Source organism: Varanus komodoensis, unplaced genomic scaffold, assembly GCF_004798865.1.
Source record: "Varanus komodoensis strain SLA01 unplaced genomic scaffold, ASM479886v1 scaffold16, whole genome shotgun sequence".
NCBI classification, from domain to species: domain Eukaryota; kingdom Metazoa; phylum Chordata; class Lepidosauria; order Squamata; family Varanidae; genus Varanus; species Varanus komodoensis.
Genome location: NW_025335468.1, coordinates 2,123,568 through 2,145,439, shown reverse-complemented (window position 1 = coordinate 2,145,439; position 21,872 = coordinate 2,123,568). Strand labels below are relative to the sequence as shown.

The window sequence follows — 21,872 nt, the reverse complement described above, 5'->3', positions numbered from 1 at the left end:
TGTGAACCCAGGACTGATTTACACAGTCCTAGCCAGGGCAGCTAGCTGGCAAGGCCATGCACACAGCTATCGATTCCTGCCTTCCCCAACCTGGTGCCATCTAGATGTTTTGCATTTCAAGTCCCATTGGTCCCAGCCAGCACGGCCAGTGGTCAAGAATGGTGGGAGCTGGAATCTAAGACACATGGGGGATAGCAGACTGGGGAAGGCTGAGCAATACCCTCAAATGCTCATTTTCCCCCTCAGCATGCCTCTTTTCTCCGCTTGAACCTGTGGTTTTGATGCCATCATGTGGTTGTTTTGTTGACTTTCACAGGCTAAAACTAGAAACAAGCTACACCTCCCAAGTTCCTTTAAATACTCCTCTACCTTCACCCATATGGGCTTCTGTAGCCGCAGGATGTACCCCAGACAGTAGTCCATTGTTTGGAAAGAATGAATGTGTTTCTTTTTTAACACTGAAGGATCCTATTTAACACTTTACAGAGATTCTAGAACTCACAGATGCCTTTTCTCTGCCCAATAAAGACCCTTTTCCTTTCTTTGGATATGGCCCAGCCATTACTTTTCAAAAAGAACATCAGGGTGAGGAGAACGTGTGAAATTGGTGAAGGAACCGAATGCAGAAGATAAAAGTGATAAGCTTCAGGAGAGCCTCCCCTTCTAATGAGTAACCACAAACCAATCCTGGTGTTAAGAAGCTAACCTTTCAGATTGGAGAGTGTGATTTCCAGGTGGGATTCAACTTTGGCACCTTGTCTGGAGAAATTTAACACTACCAAAGTGGACAGCAGAACCGACACACACTTCTGTCAGGGCCATCTCACATCACCTGAATGCAGCCTACAGGGCTTCCAAATATAGATTCTGCCCAAGCATGTCTCTTACTAAGCAAGGCTAGGCTCACCTAACAAGGTTTCTCATCAGAACCTAATTGCTGCACAGTGTTATGGCACATTTGAATTTCATTTGCTAAAGGTGTCTGGTAGCAGCAATGTCTAATATCAGGTGGAAGTTTATTCCATAGTAGGTGCCACCATGCTAAATGCCCTGCTCTGAGCCTCTGAACATGTGTCCTCAGAAGATGACCTCAAGGACCAGATTGGTCTCTTGGATAACCAAGTCTCAAATTGTTTAGGGCATGATATACTGGAAAGAAAACCTTCTACCTGGCTTGGCATTAGATAAGTGGGAAGTGCCATAAGATGCTGCTAGAAGGTTACTGAAAGCATTCCTTATCAGCTTAAGTTTCCAAAATAGCCTCAAGGGCAGGTCCTATGGAAAGAGCTTTTCAATAATTCAACCCTGAGGTTACCAATGCCTGGACCATGGTGACCAAGTTATCATGAATAGCTGCAGATGATGTATTAGCCAAAACTGATAAAAAGTACTCCATGCCACTGCAGCCACCTGGGCTTTGTGGCTGAGATGGATCCAGAGGTAGTCCCAGACAGAGGCTGAACCTTTCAAAACCTACCCAATGGTCTGAAAGGAAGCTTCATCGTCAATGAAGTGTTGGTGGAGAACTTCAAACCAAGTCCCATTTGAACAAGTTGTTTATTTTGGGTGCGCCAAAAATTCAGACTCCTTCATGATACTGAACATTAACAGAGAACAAAGCTCTGAAATACTGATCATTGCCATCATCTTCTGATCAGTAAGGATATGTAGTTTTAGTACTTGCCATGAAAATAAAAACAAAACTAGGCTTAAAATTGTCTCTGGATCCAACCACCAGCTGTCAGGAAGGAGACACTTTGTCCTGAAATGGGAGAAAGAAGGCATATAAGTTGGGTCCTCCAAACTAACAATTCTTTCCAAGATAAGCATCTTTTTCATCTTCTGTGTAGATGCAGAACCTTTCCCAACTTGGGGTCTTCCAGATGTTTTGGAAAGTAAGTCCCAGCATTCCTGATCTCCTGTCCAAAACAGCTGGGGGGGGCACCAAGTTAAAGGAAGGCCAGTAAGTTTTAAGGGGTAGCAACTTGCTCCAACTATGTTGAACTCTCCTCCAGGTCTAAATTTTTGGAATATTTGGCTTGGTTGGAAGTCAAACAGAGGCTGTTTCTAAAAATAAGCACAGTCCTCTGCAAGCAGTTTTCTTGTGTCATTGCAACAGCAGTTTCAACTGAGTACACTTTGCCAAGGACAATAGTTTCCAGTTATCTATACTGTTCTTTGTTTTGTTTGCTTTTGCAGGAGTCCCACTGGGACAATCCTCTGCCTGGTCCTCAGAACAGCCATTCAAGACACAAGGGTCAAAGGAAAGAGCATCCTGCATTTTATTCTTGGTCCCTAACTCTTTACACCCATGCACGTGCTTGGGAGTTTGAGAAACTGCTGTGGACACTAACACAAAATGCCCAGTCAGTGGATCTGCATTTTGCTCTTATGTTTATGGAGCTTAGGCAACACCTTATTCAGCAAAAACTTTCATGTCCATCGGACACCACAATGTCTTCTACATAATGGATTGTCTAATTTGGCTAATGATGGCAGGGTAATACAGTTCATGCTTTTTAAAAAGTTACGTTTTGGCAAAGTCTGGTAGTTTCTTCTCTTTGGAGGGAGTTTATTTCACAGATAAATTATATATTGAAACAATCTTTAATATGCATTGATGTACATACATGCTCTTTTAAATTATGTAGCTGCTTCATAGAAATTGACAAATATTCAACATAAATGGATTCTCTGTGCCCTTTTGAAGCTACAAGACCAATATTATAGCATTGGAAAGCTAAACACTCACCTCTTATAATTCAATGGATTGAGGACCTTACAAAGGACCTTTCGATCTTTGAACAGGTGGCATATAGATTCCACCTTCAAATAGGTATTTCTTGAGTATTTGGCCTGCTTTTGCTGAAGCCTATGTATAACTGCTAGAAGGATCTATGCATTTCATATGAATTAATGAATGCATATTTTTAAATGGAAAAAATGCATAGTTTTGAGGATGGCACTCCTCCACAGAAGGGGAATGTTGCTATCCCAGCTACAGATCGCAATCCCGTACCTTCATTTAAGGGAAGGTGTTCCCCTGTTCCTGCCAGCACAGCCTCCAGACTAGCTGACTCAGGGTCAGAGGAGGATTTTGTCACTTTGATGGTGACCTTTTCTTTAGTGAGTGTGAATTCCAGCTTGCTTCCTAAGTAGCACACACCGGTGATCTTGAGCATCTTTATGTCATCGGGACAAACAGGGTCAAAGTTAAGGCACTTCTTGGTGATCCTAGGAGTGGTGGAAATGGATCAATAAGCAAGATAATACATGCTATGGATGATCAGGGTGTCTGTTAGGGTGCCTCTTGAGCTCTGCGTGAGAAGGGCAGGACAGACCACAGGCACTTGCCTGGCACAGTGTGCCCTGGATTGCCACCCCTCAAGGCATCCTTTGTATATCTGACCAGCCATCGCTGAGAGCAGGCTAGTTGCAGCCAGAGCTCAGCGGCAGAGCACATCCGATTCTCCCCCACCGCCTCTGCCCTCTGATCTTCTGCAGCAGGGCTGGAAACACCTCAGGCCAAGACATTTGGTCACATTGGACAGTTCTGAGCTAGAAGGACCCACATTTCTAACAGCAGAATTATTACTGTGCTATGAATGCACCATTTGATTCATGTATTTGTTACCTGTGGGCAATGCAGTGTGTCAGGCTAACAAAGGGAGATAGCTATTTGGAAGAAGAAGCAAAGAGTTTATTGAAAAAACAGTGTGCAACTGTTTCGAACAAAGCCAAGCAAGCAACAGTTATAACAAGACCATTCCACAGGATCCAGCTGGCCAGCCCTGAGCGCCACTCAGTCCTGCACAGAGCCTTATGTGCATGTGGGTGCTCCCTGTACATATGTCACGCATGTGCTGCTTTCAAACCATGCTCTCCTTTATTTAAAAATTATTATTAGTAGTAGTAGTAATAGCATATTTAATCAAAATGTGGTGTTTTGCAAAGCCAAGCAAAGGCCTCTGCTGTTCAGCTTACAACTGCAAAGTTATGCCAGGGTCTGTCCTTGGTTGTTCTTAAGAACATAAGATGAGCCCTGCTGCATCACACCGAGGTGCATCTAGTCCAGCATTGTGTTCACATCATGGCTGCCCATGGGAAACTCACGCACAGGACATGCATGCAACACTATCCTTCCAGCCACACTTTCCAGCAACTGGCCTTGGGAGCCACTCTGCTTCTGATGCTGGAGGAAGCACAGAGCCTTCAGAACTGGTAGCCACTGCTGGCCTTAGCCCCATGAATTTTCTTCATCTCTTTTAAAGCCATCCACAGTGGTAGTTCTCACTACATGTTGGGGCAGCACATGCCACACCTTAACCATGAACTGTGCGAAGGTATCTGTCCTGTCCTGATTCTTACTCTCAAGATAAATATTCTCTTATTCTCAAGTTACACAATTTTTAGATCAGGCATGGGGAACGTGCAGCTCTCCAGATGTTGCTGGACAGCAGCTCCATCATCCTCACCACTGGGTGGCTGTGACCAACAGGAGCTGCCATTCAACTGTACCTGGAGACTCGCACATGTCCTGCCCCTGATTTGGGCTGCATCCAGTCTGCACAGTCCAAGCTGACATTTGAATTCACCGAGGCATGTGAAAGAGAGTACAAGGCTGCCTAGGCGAAGGCAGGAAGAGATCGCCCTCCCCATCCTCCATGGGGGAAGCCTGCTGAAGTAGTGAGCCAGTTGGGTGAGCCAGCGGAGATCAGCACAGGCATCAGAAGAAGTCAGCCAAAAAGGACTGTGAAAATCCCAAACCCAGCAACTTGGCAGTGCTCCAGCAGGGCTACCGAGGTCAACATTTTTACATATGTTATTCCATTACTTTCCCTCTAAAAATATTCACCTTTCTTATGACAACTACCCTCAGCCTTTCTAAAATAAACAAACATTTAATAAATATTCTCACTGTAACACATACACAAACTTCCTTGCAATATTTCTTGGACTCCCAGGCACAGAGGAAACAGGAAGCTGGGGGCAGTGGCAAGTGGAGGACAGAGTGAGACCCATCCTCAGGGAGACACTTCTGTACTTCTTCACGCATCACCCTGAAGAACTCTCTGTACTGGGTCTATTTTGGGTGCCTGAGATATTTCTTCTTCTTCTCAACCTAGAGGTGGTGTTGTGGTTATTTCTGTCTCTGGCACCAAAGGTTCCATGTCACTGCAGTATTGACACACCTGCCTTCTGCTTGCTGTTGGGGAACAAACGTGGGTGGCTATAACCACGTTTCCCACACATACAGTTTTCAAATAAATCAAAGACCCCCTCACATTAGAAGAAGGGCTCTGCTCTTCTTCCAACCTTGGGCCCCAAGGTTAGATCTTCCAAACTAAGATCACATTACTCCAGAGACAAAAGCCCTTCCTGGCAAGGCGCTGCTGCTGTTCACTCATGAACACAGCATGAAAATCACATGGGGGACAAACATGCTTCAAGTGGCTGTGCAGGCTTTACAATGGGGCTGGGGAGCATTTCTACTAGAGGGCTGGGATGCTGCCTGGAGAACCAGCCAGAGAAGGTATGCCAGCAGTTCCTGTGGCCAGAGACCAAACTAGGCATGTCCGTCACATTCACACTCACACACCCCATCCATCCATCCATCCACACATATAAACACTCCTTAAAGGCCTTCCACTCCTCAGTTGCTCCATTTTCCTTGCTCAGTGCTGAAGGGAACCCTTTCTCAAAATGAAGCAGGGGAAAGGACTTATCTTCAATAACCTGCTGAATGGAGATAAGATCTTTTGATTAGAAAGAGGTGGCAGGAACTGGGAAAGAAGCTGGTGGGCCAGATGGGGAACCAGTGTAGGTTTCTCATGCCTGGTTTACAGGAGCCAAAGTCTGCCCATGAACAAATCCACTAAAAGTGCTTCTCTAAAACCATTCCAGTCCATTAATGCTCTTTGCTCATTTGCCATCACACCTGGGTCCTTCATCCTTGCTTAATGACATTAACAATGTGGCAGGACCAGGAGAATAGGGATGCACCCTTCCTGATTCCTGTGACCAAGGCACCAGGTAGACTCCAGGTGCTATTGGTGATCCAGGTTCCTGATTTATAGAGTACCTTTTTAAAAGAAGCAGTATATTGGGATTGACTGGAAGACAGTTTAATGAAGTTAGTATGAATTGCCAACAATGTCCAGTACAGCCTTCTAAAGTAGAAGCATTAGACTAGGGAGTTTTCAAACCTGTCTGCCCATGAAAAAAAAACTTGTGGTCTGGAAAGGACTTCAACTGATAAACAGGTATTGCTCCTGTCCTATACAAAATTAATTAGATAAGGGCTAGCAGGGACACCTGAGTCATCTCTATCCCCACTCATTTTCCCTCTAGCTGACAGCTTTGAGTGCTTCCTAGAAAGCAGAGAACATCCATACAACATCCATAACACTGCTAGACAGAATTGACTTTCTACTTGGGACCAGGAGCACCCAGGTGTCCAGGCAACTCAGTGCCCTGCGGTGGCATCCATTGTATCAGGAAGTGCTATGAAATGTGTGTAAGCCATGCTTTGTTTGCTTATTGATAATCTGAGTTTATAGTCTATCAATACAACTTTAGTCAATAAAGCACTTGTCACCTATAACACAAGTAGTTTTGTTTCTTCCTAAGTGAAGTAGGGAGTCTTGGCTGGACCAAGCCCTGGGAGTTAATTCAAACTGCCACCCTCTTTATTCCCATGGATTTCATGGCACATATTAATGCAGTTTGTACCTGAAACCAGTGTATCCAAAGAGGATGGCTTGCAGAAAACCACCCATCCCTGTCAGGAAGTTCACAGCTCCTGATCCATCTGAGTTCTCCACCCAGATCTGCAGAAGTTGGGGGAAAAGGATGGGTTGAAGCATATTATAGCAAAGGGGCACAGTGAGGAAATGTCAACAGGAAAATAGAAGTTTCCACCTGCCTGACCTTGAATGGCTCAGTGATGTTGCTGAAACACTTGTTCAGCTGCTGTTGTGCTTTCTCAGTCTCCTTCAACTCCAGCCAGCCAATAGCAAACATACTCTAGTGGTGGGCAGGGCAGGGCAAGCGGGGGAGAGAGAGCAATCCAATTATGAACAGACTAAGCTGGTGGCTCAGTCAGACGGGGATGCCCAGTGGCAAACCTGTGCAGGACTCCCCCCCCCCCCCCCCAAAACCAGCAGGTTTCCTCTGTTCCCCCTCAAGGCCAGTGCTTTACCCAGGTCATGGCTGGCCCCTGAGGGTCAGTCACAGGTTCATACAGTTCTAGGTCATTCCTCCTGACTTCTGGATCCATGGGAAACATGAAAGGAAATCCAAGCAAGACAACATCAGCCTGTTTCACCTGCTCACCTGGGGAAAGAACACAGGGGCAAAGCATATGGATGACCTAGAAATGTGTGCTTGAGGGAGAGGAAATGGACTCTCACATCTATTACCAAGTGGACTGTAGAAGCAACCATATTCCTATTACAATGTTCAGCAGTTGCCACAGTCTGTCTACATCACAAGAACAGCCAAACCTCTATGCTGAATTTCTACTGACTGTGCACCTAGGAGCCCAGCCAGGAATAAAAGCTGGGAACTTGAGAAAAAGACTTGCAGGTATTCTAATCCCATGTTCGTTTCTGCCATTTTCAGCCAGGTTTGGGAAAAACTCCTGTCTGAAACCCTACACTGCCACTAAGCGTAAAGACAGAAAGGCCTGTCTTGATATAGAACAGTTTCTATGTTTCCCACTCTACCCACTGCTAGTCTAAGGTTTTGTAGAATGAGGTTTTGCCAGGATCTTTCTCAGAAACACAAGGTCTTCTAAATACACTGGGAGTCTCCAGATCTTGGTACACAGAACCCCTTTCCTACCCATACCCATTTGATACCCTACACATTTGCATGCAGGGACTCACTTTACCAATAGGATGGGTGCTGTCATCATACCATGAACAAGTGGTACACAGGGTTAGATGCTCAAATGTCCTGAATCTACATACCTGGACAATACCCATCATATTCAGGGTGGTAGTTCCTGCTTTGATCAAAAGGCACTTTCATTTTCATTGCAACTTCCTTCCACTCTTCAGGGATGGGAATATGCAGCTGGGAGCCCAAGTCAATTGCAAAATTCAAGCTGGGAAGGAACAGAACTGCTTTAAATGCCCATAAAAATCTGTGCGGAGAGTTTTCAAGATTGTATGTTTCAGGCCCATGGAGGAAGACATTCAACATGAATAGACATGTACATTCTGGTGCATGCATTCTGTAGCTGCCATTTTCCAAAATGATGGACACACAAATGGGGATATGCAGTAACTCATGAGCAGGTGCATGTCATTCATTCTGGTGTCAAAACATCATGTTCTTACAAGTCAGGATGGTAGAAAAGCTACCTCTGTTGGCCACTGCCACAACCAGTATGGTTTACTGGATAAGTGATAAGGATAACAAGAATCAAGGGAGGGGCATGTACACCACCCCAAGTTCTTTTCAAGAAGATGCAATTAAAATGGTATTTATTTAATAACCACTGAATCAGAAAGAATGTTCAAGCCACAGCATGCAGTTTTGACTGACAAATGCAAGCAAATTTTAAGAGGTCTGTAGAGGTAATAATCAATATTGGTAGTTAAGTCTCCTGGCTCACTTCATATACTTTTAGTTTAGTTTGTTCTTGGGCTATTTGGACTAGTTTTTGGAGCAGCCTGAAATTTTTCTATTACTACATCATTTGAATACTGTTTAATCCTTATCTCTTTGTCTTTAAGAAAACAATTGATGCTATTTTGTACAGTGTATACTTCATGATGGTTTATATTTTTATTTTCAAGCTGTTTATGGAAGACAATGCAGACATTTTTACAGAAATACAATTAAGGAACAATCCTATGCAAGTTTAGACAGAGAAACAACCTATAACTTTTGTAGGCCTTTTGTTTCTGTCTAAACAGAGATAGGCTTACTTGCCTGCATTATGAAGCCAGAAGAAGGCAGGTACCAAAAGAGACTGGAGAATAAGCCCCAGTGATTCCAAGAGTCTCTTACCTCTTCTGGGCAACAGCATTGGTACAAACAGAGTTATCTACTGCACAGTGATATTCATCTGGGGGCAGGACACCTAAGAGAAGGCAGACACTTCAGAACATGGGAGAACACTCTACCTTCTACCCTTGGTCAGGAACAGCCATAAGAAATGAGCAGAACTAAACAGCATTCCAAAGTTGAGCTAAGAGCTAGAGAGAGAGAGATCGATCACTGGTATTTGATCTGGGAATTGTACATGTAACATATGAGGAAAGCTGGTGGCAGAAGGCACCTGCTTCTCTTTGTGGGTATGCCTCTTTACACTCTGAGAAAGAAATGAATTCTGACACCCCCAGGATGCCATTTGCAGATTATCCTGCACACTTCCACATGCATATAATACAAAATGCAAACGTGGGCTGGTCCTTGCTGCTAGGCAGGGAGAGTGGCTGACTCAGCCAAAAATATTCCATATTATTATCTTTTTTGCAAGGAACCCAAGGTGGCTTACAAGATTCTCCTCTTCTCCATTTTATCCTCCCAACAAGAGCCTGAGGTAGGTTAAGCTGGAAGGCAGTAAGTGGCCCAAACTCACCCAGTGAGCTTTCATGGTTGAGTGGGGACTAGACTTGCATCTCCCAAGTCCTTGTCTAGCATGGTAACCGCTACACCACCCTGGCTTTTGTAGGAGAAACTCACCGCCGTAGCAACCGGGGAAGAAGCAAGAAAAGCAGCACAGCCACCTTGCTTTCTGTCAGTAGATTACAGGAAGAGGCAAGGGAACCAAGGAGAACCATCCTCCCTCCACATAAGAGGCTGGTGTAAGGATGGTGATTCAATACAATGGCAACACACAAAAGTAGAATATAAATATCTAATAAAACCAACATTAAAAAGACAATTAATCCTTAAAATATTGGGAAAATAAAAAGGGGTTGGCCTGGCGCCAAAATGAATAAAGGGTTGGTGCCAGGCACACCTCTCTGAGGAGCAGGTTCCAGAGCTGAGGTGCCACTGCAGAAAAGGCCCTACTTGTTCTAGCCATTCTTCTAATCACCTTCAAAGCGGATTCCCTAAGAAGGACCTCAGACAAAGATCTTGGGGATTGGGCAGGTATATACGGAAGGAGATGCTCCTTCAGATACCTAGGTCCTAACCTGTTTATGATAGTGAAATGCAAAGCCCAGTACATGTCTAAATGGACGTGATGCACCTGGACGATGAAAACTTATGAAATGCGTGTGAAAGATTCCTCCCTTGCAACATACCATTAATGTTGTACTTCTGCTCTTCCGAGTTCCATACCACCCGGCTACACCAGTATTGAGCGACAGCCTGGACCACATCCCAGCCTCCTTCCTGCTCAAAGAGCTTCAAGTCCTAGAACCACAAGGGGAAGCAGAGGCTCAATGGGTCATCTGGCCCAGCTTCCTGTCCCAGAAATGCATAACACAGTTTAGGGCAGGGGTGGACAAACTTCTTTCTGCCAAGGGCTGCATTCCCAATGGGAATCTGCTGGGGGCCAAAACCAGTGGTGGGGGCAGCCAGAACCAAGGGTAGGCGGACCATCTTTACCGTTTTTCTGCACTCCCCTTTCTCCCTCTCCCCCCCCCCCCAACACAGTGGACTGACAGGAAAAGGACAGATCACTCTCAGCAGAAGTCTGAACTGTATGGTCAGAATTTGGAATAAATATAGGGACATATTTATCTCATTAATTTTGCTGTTATATCCAATTAGGGAATTAGAAAGATTCCAGAGAATTTGAGGAGTAGTTAGAGGGAAGGACTGAGGAATAAACATGTTATTAGGTTGAAAGACTGGTTAGAGAAAATAAAGAGTAAAGAAATGATACAAGCAATACTAGGATAGGGTAAAGTAACTTGGTATAATATACTTCAGTTAGATCATTGGACTAAAGATTGGTTGAAGAAAAATGGTAGAGAATATACTAAATTTGAAAATATAATTTTACAGAAAGAAAAACAAGATATTATGCAAGTGAAAGGAATGACAAGTAAAATTTACAACATTTTACTAGAAGGGAAGAACTGATATGTTCCTCTTAAAGAGTCTTGGGAAATAGATTTAAAAAGAAATATTAGTACTGAAGAAAGGAATAATATGTGGGATAAGAGAATTTTAACATTTATACCAATAAAAATTAAAGACAATTTTTATAAATTGGTTTGGAAATGGTACTTAACTCCAGTTAAATTGAATTAAATGAATAATGAATATTCCAGTGCATGTTGGAGATGCAACTGGGTAGTAGGTACATATTTCAATATGTAGTTGGAGTTCACATATATTAATGAGTTTTGGGAAGTGGTTTTTTATTTATTTTTATTTTTCAATTTATATCCTGCCTTTTTCCTCAAAGGACTCAAGGCAGCTTACATCATTCTCCTCCTCCATCTTATCCCCACAACAACCCTGTGAGGTAGGTTGGGCTGAGAGTCTGTGACTGGCCCAAAGTCACCCAGTTGGCTCCATGACCAAGTACGGACTCGAACCCAGATCATCTGAGTTCCAGTCCCATGCTCTTAACCACTACACCACACTGGCTCTTTCACACTGGTTTTCAAAGAAATTAGTAAAATATAGACTTTAAACATTGAGGCTGACCCTGAAATAGCATTATTGTCATTATTTAGAGAACAAGTGGGACAAATATTAAAGAACTGATCACAAAATTATTAACAGCAGTAAGATTAGTAATAGCAAGGCATTGGAAAATAAAAGGTGATTATCAAACAGATGACAGATATAAAGAAGTCTGGAATATAGCTATTAATGATAAGTTAACTTGTGATATTAAATGAAAAAAGGTTTGATAAGTAAAAATAATTTTGAAAATATTTGGATACTGTTTATTATATGATCAATAAAAGGAAATGGGTGTAAAGCATCACAAGAGTCAATGCAGTTCTGGAAGGGAATTGGGAGAGGAGCAACCTGAATAAATGATCTTACATTAAGTAACATGATTTGTTGCTCCTGGTGGAGGTAGCACTGTTATTATTTTATCATGTTTATTTGTATTATTTAATTATTTTTATTACTACTATATCAATTGCATTGTTTATGTTTGTTCAATTAATAATTCTTTAACATTTTTTAAAGAAGTCTGAAATGATCACACATGGCTTTGGAAATCAGATGGAGGGCTTGCGTGTGGTTCTATGGCTACTACTCCAGTTTAGGGGGAAAAGAAAAGGGGAAGCATGAAGAGAGAAATCTGAGAGGTGAATAACAGAGTAAGACATATCACCCGGAATGAGAAATAGAATAACAGCCTGAGTGGTGTAATTGTCTTAAATATTGGAAGCAGGTTCTTGAGGCCTGAAAAGATGCTGGCCTCAAGCCTGTAACTTCATAAAAGGCAGGCCATTACCTCTGTGATGTAGTAGTATTGCTCAAATGCTAGTATAACATCTCCGTTGATGTGAATTTCTTCATCTCCATAGATTTTCTCAGGACAGACCTCTTGACCTGTTGCTGCGCTTTCCCAGGGGAACTTTGCGCCCTGTCACGATCAAATCCAAGAGGAAAAACACCCATGTTGATCAGCAAGAGCACAGGTGATAATTCCAATATTGATTTTCCACTCATGCAGTTAATTTGAAACCCAGGATGATGTGGCCCTGGGATGGGCAGCTTTTCACTGTATACTCTTAAAGATCATGGCCTACTCTGCATAATCCCTTTTATGCTAATTAGACTGCTCCAATAATTCATAGCACTACTATAGGAATCGCTAGTAATGAAGGCTAGATGATAGTTATGAGGAGTAGAGTTAAGCTCTACTATAGCAGGAAGATAGGATTTGTGTGGGCACTTTGATTCTATATACGGTGCAAGTGGCAGATGCTATCCTGCTTATTCTGTTGTGCTCGTATGAAACAGAAGATGTCATACGATAACCACAGTTAGAGTGTAATGACAACATGGGTGCTTTTCCTCTATAATGCCGCATGAGCACTTTGGTGTGGGCATTCTTATCATGGTTCTCCCATTTCACTGACTTACCATCCGTGTACTGAGACTGAAATTAATATTAAAGCTCCACAACGTATGTTGACTTTCAGAAAAGCTGATGTTATGCACTGAATTCAGGTATTATTATTTGTGCAACCATCACTACAATGCTTCCAGTGGAATTCTGGTAGACAAAAAGTTTATGCCTATTTGGGGCATTTAGCAAGTTGGTTCCTCAGAATCATTAAATGATCTTGGAAACCATGAGTTAGTAACATAGTATGGGTGCTTTATTGCCATGTTTTAAAAAACAAGACTTCAGGATACACTGACTGTATTTTCCATTTATTCTCACAACATGGGGATTAAAAACTTATCCAAGTTAAGTTCCAAGACTCTCAAGCAGGCCACATCCTGGCCCCTGGCGTAGACAATTAAAATTAAGGAATGTCAGACAAAGCAAGAAATCCACATGAATCTTTCCTCTGCTCAATGCCTCGGCATACTTCCAAAAGTTATTTTCAGGCTAGGTGAATTTGCCTGTTTTAATCTCACTTAAAGATTACCTGTTCCTACTTCTGGACTGCTATGCTTGCTCAGAAGCAGAGAGGCACACCCCGTTCACCTAGGTGGTCTTCAGACTTCTTCTCAGGCAGACCTAAAACTGTCCCCTTCAGGCAGAGCTAACTAAGCTGAGATTGACCTAGCCACCCCACTCCTTCCACTTTGAATGCTCTTTTAGAGGGTAAGAAGTGGAGAGATTTTAATTATCCACTGCTGATTTCGTTTATTCATCTATTTTTTAAAGGTTAGAAAGTAAAAGAAAGCCAACAGGCAACTCTTCATAGTCCCTGCTGGACAGAGGCCTTCCTCACAAAACTTTAATGAAGAGGGTTCCTTCTGCAGGGGTGGGTGGATCAAGTAGCTTTCTACATCTCTTTCTGTCCTGCACATGTTGCATCTACCTTGTATCCTTGCTCCTGTGCGTTGTGCAGAGCTCCTCCTAGTGTTCGGATCCGGTATTTCAGGACAGCACGAGCAGCTTCTGGATAAAACAGCAAAATGCCTGGGTAGATCCAGGTATCCTAAATTTGACAACAGCAGCAATCAAACAACACATATAAATATTGCTATTAGGTGAAAACAGGATGGCTAACAGGTGAGGCATGCAGGACTAAACTTGCCCTATGCATATTCCTATGAAGACCTCTCTTTTTTGACTGCTAATCTGATCACAAGATCGATCCCGTATCAGCTATCATAAGAACATCAGGAAAGCCGTGTGGGATCAGATAAAACTATCCAGTCCAGCATTCTGTTCCTGTGGTGGCCAGCCAGATGCTGTGGCACTCCCAGAACTGGGACACAAAGGCAAGACTGTCTTCTGCTGCTGCAGCTCTTGAGCAACTGGGACGGTGAGCAAGGCGCCCTGCCTTGGACACCGGCAGCAATGGATAGTCTTCACAAATCGATCACTTCCCGTTCACAAAACATCTAAGGTAGGCATCACTACACCCTGTGGTAGCACTATCCAGAGTTCAGCAACATGCTGTGCGAGGTGATGTACTTCTTTCTCCGGTTCCCTTTCTCTCAAAGACCCTGGAAACACAAATGCTGTAGGAACCCCCCACAAGCCTGAAGCGCTCCCTCCAAAGGAGTCAGGGAGTGCTTTTGGTACAGTGGCATTTATAGGGTAACGGGGCAGCATGAGCATCTCTATGCCTGCTCATCTCTTCCTGAAGCCCACAGGTGGAGCGTGTTGGGGTCAGAAACCAGAATGGATTGTTACTGTGTTGGCATTCCCCTCTCACGGTGAGAGGTTGACGAGCAAAGCTCCATCTGCAATAAGGGAATCATAGAACTGGAAGAGAGCTCAGAGTTCATTCAGTCCAACTCCTTGCTCAGGGCGTATTCTACACAGTGCAGCTACAGGATCGCTGACAGAGGGACATCTGGAAAGGAGGGTTCTTTCTGGTGTTGGGAGAGGGGAAAAAAGGGAATTTGGAGCAGAGGCACTATCCCTCCATAGTTTCTTCTACATTTCAGAGACAAGGTTGCCCTTGTTGATCCTGTGTTTCTCAGGAGGCAGAATGCTCCACATCCTTCTACCCAGGAATGGAGCTCCTCTGTCAGCTAAATAATGAGATAAAAGGGGAGGGGGCGGAATCTGTGTGTCAGTGATGCCGTTTCATCCACCTGATGAAGCAGCCAGCAGTCTGTCAAAACTTAGATCAATTTATACCAGTGTATGGGGCTGTTTATTCAGAGGGAGGAAGACTAGCCAAAGGGAAGTATAGGCAGGTACACAGTTAAGTCTTTTATCAACTATGCAAAAAATATGCCCAGTGTATGCCCTGTACTGATGTACAAGCCTAGAAGGGAGCCATAGCATAGTGAGATAGCACATGCTTTGCAACAGGGAGGTTCCAGCTTCAATCTAGGGTATCACTAGTTATAAGGATCTCAGGATATAAATAAGAAGCAGCTCTGCTCAATATCTTGGAGATGGTGACTGAGAAGGACTAATGGTCCAGGGCCTATTCATATGTTCTCTGCAATGACAGAGCAGAGGCATCATTAGCACCAACCACATTCAAACCCTACCAAACCCCGTGTGCAGTGGGAGGGAGGGACTGGTCATGAAGCAAACTAAGATGGCGGATGCAGAAGAATCCATACTACCTTATGCTGTATGCATGTATGATGAACTTGTACATCATAACTATGCAGCCCAGGCTGGTGGGAAACTGGTGAGGCTGCAGTGCCTTTGGCTCACCTGGTCCCAGAAGACATGGCCCCAGTAATCTTCACCACACGTGCCATTAGAAAGGCCTCCAGGGCTAATTCCGGAGAATGGGAAATCGGAAGAACCTGGAGGAGGGATGGCACTTAGCAAGTAATAGAGGCATCCATAGATGGCCTGCCTCAGTGGCAGAGGTCCATCGGCTTCAACATGGCATCCTTCCCAGAGTGTGGCCCATGCCTGGGTGTGCGACGGATACAAGGAACCAGATCCAATCAGTGATATGCCTTCGTTAAAGGCCCTTTTCACGCTCTCTTCATTCTCTGCTATGGCAGTGAGGAACTCCCAACTCTTCTCCTCCTCCTCCCCAGGGAGGGTTACCGATTGTGGCGCTGGAGTCCAGAGCATGTGTACAGCAGGCTGAGGACCACTCTCTACTTCAGGGACCAACGTCTTTCCATAGAGGTAGCTAGAGGGGGGGAAAGTGGCAGGAAGACCTGACTGAGGCTTTAGTACAAATTCTTCTCATCTTCCTTTCTCCACCTGAACAAACTGAACAAGCAAGCTGCCTGCAACAGGCCAATCTAAACTTTTGTTCAGAAGGCAGACTTTTTAGCTAGGCATCTTTGGGGTGCTTAACACAGTCATTGCTATACAGACAAGCACAGCTTTTTGCATCTGCATTTTGAGTTCCTCACACCACCTTTCTATTCACTTCCTTTTGCAACCCTGGTCATACATTTTGGATGCCCTTGCCAAAAGTCTCGGCTGTACTATTTCTCCCTTTCCAGTAGATAGGCCCGTAATGCCTAATTATGTCCCAGTGTCATATTTTATTCCCACTCTGAGGCCTACAACCTCCCTCCCTGGTTGTTACCTATGGCACCCCTTGCCAAGGTAGACCAACATTCTCTGGATGGGGCTGCAGTCCTCTCTTACGCTGAGCTGAAGGCATTGCTCAGAACAGCAGGCACTATCTCCAGTTCCTCCTGCCACTGAGTCCTTCCAGAAAATTGGAAACTTTCTGTGCTGCTCTAGGATAAATCTTCCCACTACTTCTCCCATTTTATATCTTGCTTGGGAAAATTCATTAGGAAGAAAAGATGGAACGGCTGCACAATGCCCTCTGATTATTAGCACTAGGACTCCTCTGGATGGAAACACCCACTATTTTTAAAGTATTTTAGAAGGGCAAACTTCTTCAACATATAAGCCAAAGCAAACCTTCACATGATAATACTTACTGAGCATCCTGGAAATCTGGCCCTCTGTGCAAGTCCAGGTCTGGACTCTTCGGTGTGAATTGGCTCTGGAGGTTCACAGTGATGGGCTGACCTTCAAGAGTTGACCTCTGGATAGTGATGCTGAAGGCCAGAAGGTGGACAAGCGAGTGGTGAGCATAGATTCTGTGTGTGGCTGTATAACTCGGGCACTGGATTGTGTGGATGTAGGTCCCTGCAGGCAAAAGAGAGGGGTCAATGGGAATTCACCTTCCCAAATGTACAAATGCCACACTAGGCAGTCAGCTTGGGAGGTTTTGAGGTGGGAACATCTAAACATGTTCTACAGTCTAATCATTTGTTATTTATATATTACATTAACTAAGACATATTAAAATAATTGTTCATATTATTTAGGGGACATTAAGACATATAATAGGCACTCTGTAGAACTGGAGAAAACCAGGTGATTGCTCTTATAGGAAGCTGGAAAAGCCTTCTCCAAATCTTGTGCACTTTATATTGCAATTTAAAAGGTATTTCCTTTTTCCTTAATGATGATCACATCTGAATCCCAGCCATCCTCCAGCATGGTAAAATTTGCTTCCCTTTTCAGAACAGTTTAGGCTGAAATGAGACTCTGACTGGTCCAAGGTTAGCTTCCTATCTAAGCAGGGAGTTCAATCCAGGAGGCCCAGCCCAATTGTAACGATCTTTGTCAAGTGCAAACCGTGATTGCTTTCAAAGTAGAAACCTTGGCCTCATGTTGAAATAAAACCAATTTCCTGAATGCAACACAAACCTCATAACGTAGCCTTCATTTGCCCCCCCCCCCCTTCGCACCCACACACACAGGATTGTTGCCCCTTACCTGTCTTGGTGTCCAAGGAAAATGTCTCACTCAGGTGCTCTTCAGCAGCCACGCTCATTCTGACATTAACAGGACTGGGGATGTCAGCACGATGTGTGTCCCCCACTGCTCCGTTGTACACCCCATTTACATGAATGATGTCCCTGTAGACTCGGGTGCCCAGGTAGGCATTGGTCACTGTTGCAAGGAGCCGGGGGTCAGAAGGCAGAGCGCCAGCTGTGAACACTGCGGGGTCTTCCTCTGTCATTGCTGCATAGCATGAGTGGGGGAGGGAAAACAGGACTCACACACAGCAAATATCCCATCAGGTGGAAAGCATTCTCTGGGTACTTGCACTACTCAGCCATGCAGATGCAGAGCTGGATGCAAGTATGAGAGGAGCTGGAGCAGCCCACAGATTACTCTTCTAACCTTCATATTCTGGCACTGGGCTAAGGCTGGCTAGGGAGAAATCAGGGCAGGAACTTGCCTCAAAAGGAAGGTGGTGGGTGAGTAGATACCCCCAAATCCACAATTAGGCACCATGGTCCTATTTGGTGCTATAACTTAATAAAGGGATTATTCTGTATCTCCTGGGTAATCAATTTGACAACTGCAGTTTTTTTACCCAGACTGATAAGCTGCACCTGCCCCAATTCCCTATTCTCTGCAGCTTTTGGAGTAGCAGGACGCATGTTACCCACTGGAGGAAAATACTTGTTTAAAGAATGCTATTCCAAGGGTGCTTCCCAATGAGTCATTTATGCCATTGCCCTACCTCAGTTCACTTCTGGTGCCAGAAACAAATTCCTAGCCCTCAAATATGCTCAGAAGCACTCTGTTCTTTAATCCTGTGGATGCTTCCAGATGGAAGTCACCCATTAGAATTCTGCCAGGTGTCGTTCTATCTTTTCTTCCTTAACAGTTTTTCTAGTCAGAAAAAAGGATGCAAGAAGCGATGAGAAAGCATGCGGGGAGAGAGGGACGAATTGAAGTCTTCTTGGCCACATGCACCCTTTAAAATTTGGTGGCCGAGACAGGGCATGGGGCAATAAAAGTGTGAGCATCCCAAGCGCCTCTTGCAGCTGCCTCAGGTTAATTGCACTCCAGCGCAACAAAATGGACCTGAGGAGCTTGAAGTCTCTCCTCCGCACACGACCATGAAAAGGACACGGGGCCGCGTCAGACCCCTAAGGATGCAACCAGCCGCCGCATCCAGCCGCGGGAGCGAATGCTGTGACCGAGGAAACTGCAGAGGGGAAGATCCCTCTGAAGCGGCGCGTGCGAGTTTGCTCCGAGGGAGTCCAGGCTGAAAGAACGGCTATAGCAGACGGGCGTTTGCGCCTCAGCAAGGTCCCCGCCAGCGCAATTCGAGCCCTGCAGGAAGGCTTCTCGTGGGTAAACCGCGTTAAACACACACTCACACACACCCCTCGGCGTGCAGCTTCCGGGAACGCCCTTTGGAAGCTCAGATTTGCGCACTTCTTCGTGGGGCTGTCTGCTTCCTTTCCTTTCCTGCCCCCTCCGGGCGTCGGCGCCTCCCGATCTCCTCCCCACCCTGGGGCAGCGCTCCGCAAATGCCTGGCCCGCCTGCGTCTGCCAAGCGGACTCCAATCTCCCAGACGGCCTGAAGTAATCGTGGACTTCCTGTGCTCCGCTTCCCTGTCCAAGATTTCCCTTGGCCCGCCTGCGTCTGCCAGGGGGACTCCAATCTCCCAGACGGCCTGAAGTAATTGTGGACTTCCTGTGCTCCGCTTCCCTGTCCGAGATTTCCCCCTGTGTCGAGGGCAGTGACGAACAAAGAGGTAAGTTACTCGTTTGGAAGAGGCGGGCGGAGCTTCGTGGAGATGTAGCATGGTGGGAGGAGAGAGCGAGCTGGGAGCTCCCCGGCCTCCAGGGCCTCGCATTCCCTCCGCGACTTCGCCGTTCCCTCAGTTGCAGGTCACAGGAAGAGGCCGCCACGCATTTGAACGGTACCTCATGCTTGCCACCTTTACCTCTGGCAGGTAGCTTTGTTGCCGTCTGCGCTGCAGCCGTCTCCGTAGAGCAAGCGCCCTCTAGCAGCCAGAAGGGGAAAAGGCCGGCCAGCAGTGACCCGGCTGGCGCTACCGCCGACTAGCCGCCCAAGCCTTAGCACAGCCATGAGATCTGGGTACCTTTTAACCATGCCAGCAAGCCATTCTCCGGACAAGCTGCTGCGGAAAATTCAAAAAGGTCACCCATATGCGCTGCCAACCCTTTGTAGTTAATCAAAGCACAGCGGAATAGCGTGACGTGTGAACCCTGCCGCTTGCCTGCCTGAGGAGCCTTCCCCGTAGAGCGGCTGGCTGCTGGAGGCCCGGTGTCCAGAGGTAACCAGCAGAGGGCGAGAGAGCTGCGGATGCAACTTGGCTGTGGCGAAGCGAACTAGGCCGTTGTTTCGCTTTCCCTTTAGTAATCTAGTGAAAGAAGCCAAGATGACAGCTAAGGAGCAGCCATAGATAATACAGGAAGGCAACAAACTGAACAGAATTGCATCTGCAACCCTATAAAATGAGACAGGACGATGATGCCCTAAAAACCTTGACTGGGAACACGCACAATCCTTTCACACAAGCATTGACTCCTGGTTACCCCAGGAATCCTGAGAAGCAATGTTTGTGTGCCTCAGTGGAGGCATGGAGCAAGCATTTTGTGCCATGACAGCAACAGAAAAGAGCAGATCCATAATTTTTACTGTGGAACAAGTGGGCCCAGATTCTAAAGTGTGTCTAATTATTTTTGTGGGAACCCCATAAATATTTAGGGGATTCATGGCTCCGTCTGTTTTTGTGCCATGGTGTCAGGGCAGCACACCACTCCCACTGACAGACAGATTGGTCTGAGGCAAGAATAGCAGCACAAGCATGAACAACCAGCTCAGCAGCTTGGGCAGAGAAGATGGAGGGGAGCACATAAGCTCCTAAGTCCTCAACTGAAGAACTGGGAGTATAAACAGATGGGATGGATCCATCCGGTTGTCTGCTGCAAGATCTTTCAGTGAACAGGTCCAAGGTTGTTGTTAGTTGCTAAGTTGCATCTGACCCATCGTGACCTCATGGACAACACTTTTCCAGGCCTTCCTGTCCTCCACCATCCCATGGAGTCCACGTAAGCTCACACCGGCTGCTTCAGTGACTCCACCTAGCCACCTCATTCTCTGCCATCACCTTCTTGTTTTGCCATCAATTGTTCCCAGCATTAGGTTCTTCTCCAGTGAGTCCTTCCTTCTCATTAGGTGGCCAAAGTATTTGAGTTTCATCTTCAGTACCTGGCCTTCTAAAGAGCAGTCAGGGTTGATCTCCTCTAGGGATTGACTGGTTTGATAGCCTTGCAATCCAAGGGACTCCCAGGAGTCTCCTCCAGCACCACAATTCAAAGGCCTCAATTCTTCGACACTCAGCATTCCTTATGGTCCAACTTTCACAGCCATACATTGCAACTGGGAAAACCATAGCCTTGACTATATGGTATGCCTATATGGACTACATGGAGACTTGCCTCCACTTTTTAGTATGCTGTCTAGATTTGCCATAGTTTTCCTCTCAAGGAGCAAGCGTCTTTTAATTTCTGCAGTCACCGTCTGCAGTGATCTTGGAGCTCAAGAAAATAAAATCTGTGACTACCTCCATTTGTCCCCATCTATTTGCCAGGAAGTGATAGGACTGGTTGCCATGATCTTAGTTTTCTTGATGTTGAGTTACAAGCCAACTCTCCTCCTTCACCCACATCAAGAGGCTCTTTAGTTCCTCTTCACTTTCTGCCATGAGAGTGGTATCATCTGCATATCTGAGGTTGTTGATATTTCTCCCAGCAATCTTAATCCCAGCTTGTAATTCATCTAACTCCGCTTTTCTCATGATGTACTCTGAATATAAGTTAAATAGGCAGGGCGACAGTATACAGCTTTGTCAAACTCCTTTCTCAATTTTGAACCAATCAGTGGTTCCGTGTCTAGTTCTCACTGTTGCTTCTTGACCCGCATATAGGTTTCTCAAGAGACAAATAAGATGGTCTGGTACTCCCATCTCTTTAAGAACTTGCCACAATTTGTTGTGAT

The 21,872-nt window shown here is 45.3% G+C and overlaps 1 protein-coding gene across 4 annotated transcripts; it reads right to left on the bottom strand.

Annotated features, from left to right (window-relative positions):
• Nucleotides 1–1,538: 1,538 nt before the first annotated feature.
• Nucleotides 1,539–19,867, bottom strand: PGGHG (protein-glucosylgalactosylhydroxylysine glucosidase). 4 transcript variants are annotated; one of them, XM_044425804.1, is made up of 14 exons: nt 18,920–19,867; nt 17,816–18,064; nt 16,969–17,179; nt 15,758–16,193; nt 13,947–14,066; nt 12,398–12,529; nt 10,269–10,380; nt 9,022–9,094; nt 7,974–8,110; nt 7,202–7,335; nt 6,931–7,026; nt 6,733–6,830; nt 3,020–3,234; nt 1,539–1,762 (listed from the first exon to the last, which is right to left on the bottom strand). In XM_044425804.1, exons 1-14 carry the CDS (start codon nt 18,954–18,956, stop codon nt 1,710–1,712), a joined length of 2,103 nt encoding a protein of 700 aa, XP_044281739.1. In that variant the 5' UTR covers nt 18,957–19,867; the 3' UTR covers nt 1,539–1,709. The 4 variants fall into 4 exon arrangements, with proteins under 4 accessions (XP_044281739.1, XP_044281738.1, XP_044281740.1 ...); XM_044425803.1 differs by having other exon boundaries at nt 19,225–19,828; XM_044425805.1 differs by lacking the exon at nt 18,920–19,867 and adding an exon at nt 18,573–18,909.
• Between the last annotated feature and the right edge of the window lie 2,005 nt (nt 19,868–21,872).